Consider the following 5,240-nt stretch of genomic DNA (forward strand, 5'->3'; position numbering starts at 1 on the left):
CATTTGTGCTTGAAGTGGAATGAAGATGAGTCGATGTCATCAACCAGCATGTTTCTGTGTGAAATCAAGAAAATCCAGCATCCAGACTCAGATGCTATCTGAGTCTCTAATGAGACTATGAACCAGGATGAAGAGCATGTCTCTCTCCTAAATGAGGATGGTGTGGTGGCCATTCAACAGAGCATCCTTGTCCTCATGAAGCTGACCCACCTACATTCCCAAGGTCCCTATTAATTAGACAAAGGATGTGCAAGCAAAGAAAACATTTTAATGAAGGCTTCATTGGCAATGCCAGATGGGTCACCTATGGTCTAATCCAAACAGGAACCCTCACCCTTTTATCATTTGCTCTAAAATATCAAAGCATTACCCCTACAGTGGCCCCAAAGACATTTTCTCCCATTAAGCCTGGGCATTTTAAGAGCTCTTCTCTCCTGATTTCTTCTTGTCTGACTTTGTCTTTCCAATCATGGTCTCCACGATCACAGCAGTTTCTTCATATGTCTGAATGCTCTCTGTGGAAATCTTCTCGATAGATTCCACCACTTCTACTGTCTTATAGGCCAAAGCCCTGGGAGGGCCTTTTTCTGGCAGGCTTCTGCCCCTAGTCCCAAGCCCCTTGGCTCCATTCTGATCAGCCACAGGCTTTGGAGGCTGGGGTATAGACGGTTCCTCTGCACCGGGTGTGACCACGGGACAGGGTCTCCCAGTCCCCTCGTCTTGCTCCTCACCCTCACGTTTCTCCTCAGGGACTTCCAGCTCTTTGCCATCTGGCTCAATCTCCTTGTCTGTAGGCTGCTGGTCAATTGGCTGTCCATCTTCTTTCTCCTGCAGACCCACCTGCCCATTCTCTAAAGGGGGCTTAGGTGACTCAGGAGAGGGCTCCAACTGGCCATCATAAAGCACAGAGTCTTCCGCGATGGAAACAGCCACCCCACCTTTGGCTGTGACGGGGTAGACACAGAACCTAGGGTCCACGTAATTGGCATCCCCTGTGACCACCACGTGCCGCTCTTTGGTGTAGAGCTCAGTGGGGGTTTCAGGCTCTTTGGGGCTTTTCACTTTCTCCTTGACCATCCTGTATACTTTCCCAAAGCTTTTGCTTATCTGCCCTCCGTCTGGCACATCCTCTGGAGCCCCTTCTTGTGTCAGGGGACTTACTTCTTTACTTTCTGATTCAAACTTAGATTCACTTTCCTCTTTAAGTACCACCTGTACCAGCTTTGTGTCTTCCAAACCTTTTAATGGTGCATCTTCCAGAGCTCCGTTGGTTTTGTCTTTTGCTATAATCTCCTTTCTCCTTGGAACATTCTTAGGGAGGCCTTTTTGTCTTGGTTTTGCTGCTGTTATATCCTGCAGAGCCCTGGTAAGATCTGGAGAAACACACAGGCAGAAATTCAAGTATAATTGTTATTGAGAGAGAAAGAAAACATGCTGGTTGGAAAACAGGCTAACTCTCTTGGAAACAAATGCTTTTTATACTAGGGTGGGGCTTCCTTCATCTGGAGCAGAAGCAATGGAAGAAAGGCCTTGGCTTTGCTGCTCCATGGCCCAGGCTGAGGTACAGCTGGGCGACTCTGGACAAGTCACTGGATGCCTTTGGGCTTTCAGAGGGAAGGTGCTCCCTGTTCTGACACCCACAGTTCACCACCACATCAGGCAAAACCTACCAAGGCACTCAAGGCCATTGTCCTGACACTCAGTGGGAGCCCTAGCCCCTGTTCCCACTGCAGCCCCACTGAGCTCGCAGCAGACACTTGGATCCATGGAAGCCCATTCCTCAAAGTTATTCTGTCCTCTGACTTCCTCAAAAGAGAGACGACAGAGCTACCTGGGGGCTTCTGACATGCTCAGATGGCCTTGGGTCTGGGAATGGAACCCGTACACGGTGGATCTACCTCATTCCATATTTAGCTCAAGCTAAATAAATGCCACCCAGCTGCGATCAGCCTCCCCTTCCTCCCAGGCCAAGAGAGGAAGCGATGCTATGAAATTCAGAAATGACAGGAATCCCCCGCCCCAAATCCACCCTCCTGCTTCCAGACTAGCTGAAAGGAAAAACTAAAAGTTGGAGAAGACACACAAAACTCTCACCTGGTATAATTTATGAGGCTTCCCGGCTCCACCCACACAGTGAATTTTGAACTTTTTTAGCCCAAAAGTCATCCTCTGCATCCCTTCCCACTGGTAACCACAGGGCAAGACAGACCAAGCACCGACATCAAGCACGGCTGATTCACAACAGAGAGCGAGCCAGGTGAGCCAGCAACAGTAGATGTGGGTCACAAAGCCACAGGTGCAGGGGATGCAGAGAGGGACAGGGCACAGGAAAACTGCTGGGAGCTGGTATGCGAGGAGGAGGTGCTTACAGGACTGCACAGAATCTCAGGGCCCGGTGCCAAAAAAACTCACGAGACCCCTTAATCCAAATTATTAAGAATTTCAGAACAGCATTAGCAGAGCATTCAGCCAAGCTGGGACCCTTCTGAGAGCAAGCCCCAGGCAGGGCTGTGCACCTGCAGACCTGGCCCTGGGCATCCGGCTGCAGGGCCACTCCCCTTCCAACCACGTTGACTCTGGAATGCCACTTCCATAAAGGCCTCTGAGCTGTCTGGAAATAAGGATTTCAAGGCCCTATATGCATGAGCATCCATAGTATCACCTCCTTTCTTCCCAAATGCTGAGCTTGTTCAGAACTGGGAGATTTCAATGTGAGGTGAGGTCTCATAGACCAAATGTTGAAGGCAGATGCCACATTTACCAGCCAAGCTGTTTCTGCCTGGTTTGAGGGAGGGGAGAATGAGCGATGACTGAGCAGCTACTGTGCACTGGACACCATGTTACACGCTTTGGCACAAACCCGTTGATTCAATGTGGGGAGGCAGTGGGATACGATCCGGTGTTCACTTACTGCCGAGGGGAGGGAGCAAGGAGTGAATATTGAGTTGTACTTTTTGCCCAATTAAATGCTTTGTGTTGCAAAAATTATTGCTGTCAAACCATAAAACAAATATGAAAACACAAAATAAATGCCTCACGTTAGGGATGGCATGCCCAAGGTAGCCTAGCCCCTCAGTCGATTTTTCTCCTTATGAACTTCTCAGCTCAATCACTTAGCAAGCCATAGAGGGCAGAGGGTGGGAAGGAGTCCTCCCTCACATAAAAGCATTTAATTTCCAGATGGACCTGAATGTTAAAGTCAGGAAGAGAGCTGCTTGATTGTTTTCAAGACAGAAAAAAACAGAGGCCCAGGGTTGGGGAGCGTTACCTTTCCCACCGGATCCAGTGCTGAGAGAGACTCCATGGCTCTGGGTGAACAGGGGAATGGGAGTTTCAATGAAGGCAGAGCTCAGCCTGTCAGAAAGAACCAGAAAAAACAAGCCAAACAGATGGTCAGGGGCAAGAGCGACTCTCACTAATGTTGAGCAAAAACGAAAAAAAAAAGCTTTCTCTAGACCAAATTGCTCACAAATTAGATACCATTTTAAACAGACAGCCATACACACATTTATACACTGGATGAGGACATAAAGGAGATAATCATTTCTTTGAGCTCAAGAGTCATAAACTGTGAAACATACCTATAAAAAAGTATAAAGTAGGGATTGCTTATAACCTAAAAACGCCACTTCTCCATGAGACAGTGCCTTTTTGATGTTTTTGCCATTTTGTTTTTTTGCCTTTTGATTTGCATTTTTGATTTTTTAAATTAAGAGTGGCCAACTCAGGCTGAAGTATTTAGGGCAAACAGGGTATGATGTCTCCAATTTAAGATATATGTATACACACACACAAACACACACACACACACACACACACATATCATATATAAATAGAGAAAAATGATAACAGCAATTGAAATAAAATATAAACAACTGGTGAATCTGGAGTATTCAGGAGTTCCTTGTTCTATTCTTGTAACATTTCTATCAGTTTAAAATTAGACCAAAATCAGAACTTATAGATAAATAAAAGAGGTATCCAGTCAGCTTTCTGTGAAGCCCTGTCCCAAAACAAAAATGTTTACAAAGTCATTAAAATGCCAATTCCAGACTTATTCTTGCAGATGTGTGCAAAAAGTGTTCACTGTGACATAAATATCATGTGGAATCATGCCAGATACACTGAGCAGCACCGGAGAAAGAAAAATAAAATCCTGCTTCTCCTGCCAGGCATTTGTCTGTGCACAGCCAAGACAGAGCACCCAGGGCGAAGGGAGGAGCTGCTCCTGGTGGGGACCTCAGTTGTGGAGGGCTTCTCTTTTCATTCAATCGAAACCCAGGAATTTAGCAAGACTGGAGTGAAGAATCACAAATTAATTCCCAGCCTGTTCTCCGGGAAAATCACTGTAGCTATGAACATGGACATAGCTGGAGAGAAAGAGAGAATTTCCCAGCTGTCTTAAAGTGAGTAGGGATCGAGTCACAGCTCCATTATGGAGGAGACCAGACAGCCACATAGTGACAGCCACAGACTGACCCAGTAAGGTGCTAAGAATCATGAGGATGGCAGCAGGAGCACCACCAACACCTCTGAGTGCCCTCGAGTGCCAGGCTCTGTGCCAGGTAGCTCACCTGCAGCACCTCATTAAATACTCCTGGGCATCCCACCTGCTGGGACACTTATGTCTCCAGAGGCCTATGAGCAAAACACTGGCTTCTCAGTGAGGCCTTTTCTGACCACCCTACTTAAAATTGCAAGCATTCTCCCATCGCCCCCATCGCCACCGCCCTCCTCCCTGCTAGAACTTCCTCCTCGGCACTGGCGGTACCTTCATCCTCTGTCTCCCCTATTAGTTTTCCAGCACCCATGGGGTCAGGAATTGTTGTGTTTCCTTCCCTGCCACATGCCCACTTTCCTAGAACTGTGCCTGGCACATAATAGACACTCAACAAAGAGTTGTGCAAGGAATAAGTGGCCCGGATGGGGAGGGCACACTCTCACCTGTTGCCTTCAATCTCGATGATACGATGATACCGGTCCAGCTCATTCTTCAGGGTTTGCTGGGCGACCGCCAGCTGCCGGCAGTCGTAAGAAGACTTCTCCAGGACCCGCTCTGTCTCCTCAATCTCCTTGCGCAAGGTCTCAATCTGCTCGTTATAAAGCTGAATCTCATCGTCATAACACTCATGGGCACTTTTAATAGCTTGTTCCAGAGTTGTTGTCTGCAGGCAAGGACACACTGTAAGAAAATCTATCCCCCTCCTCTCCTAAGAGACAGACCTCACCAGGAAAAGGAA

General features: G+C 47.6%; 1 protein-coding gene across 4 annotated transcripts in view; it reads right to left on the reverse strand.

Annotated features, from left to right (window-relative positions):
* Positions 1–248: 248 nt before the first annotated feature.
* The window catches only part of BFSP1 (beaded filament structural protein 1, filensin), a 95,398-nt gene continuing 90,406 nt past the window's right edge, over positions 249–5,240 (reverse strand). For all 4 annotated transcript variants that reach the window (XM_011979473.1, XM_011979470.1, XM_011979469.1 and 1 more), the window contains 3 exons: positions 4,945–5,165; positions 3,269–3,354; positions 249–1,373 (listed from right to left, as the gene is read on the reverse strand). In XM_011979473.1, coding sequence (XP_011834863.1) covers positions 418–1,373; positions 3,269–3,354; positions 4,945–5,165 — 1,263 coding nt within the window. In that variant the 3' untranslated portion in view covers positions 249–417. The remainder of the gene's footprint in view (positions 1,374–3,268; positions 3,355–4,944; positions 5,166–5,240) is intronic.

This window comes from Mandrillus leucophaeus, unplaced genomic scaffold, assembly GCF_000951045.1.
Source record: "Mandrillus leucophaeus isolate KB7577 unplaced genomic scaffold, Mleu.le_1.0 Scaffold202, whole genome shotgun sequence".
Classification (NCBI taxonomy): Eukaryota; Metazoa; Chordata; class Mammalia; order Primates; family Cercopithecidae; genus Mandrillus; species Mandrillus leucophaeus.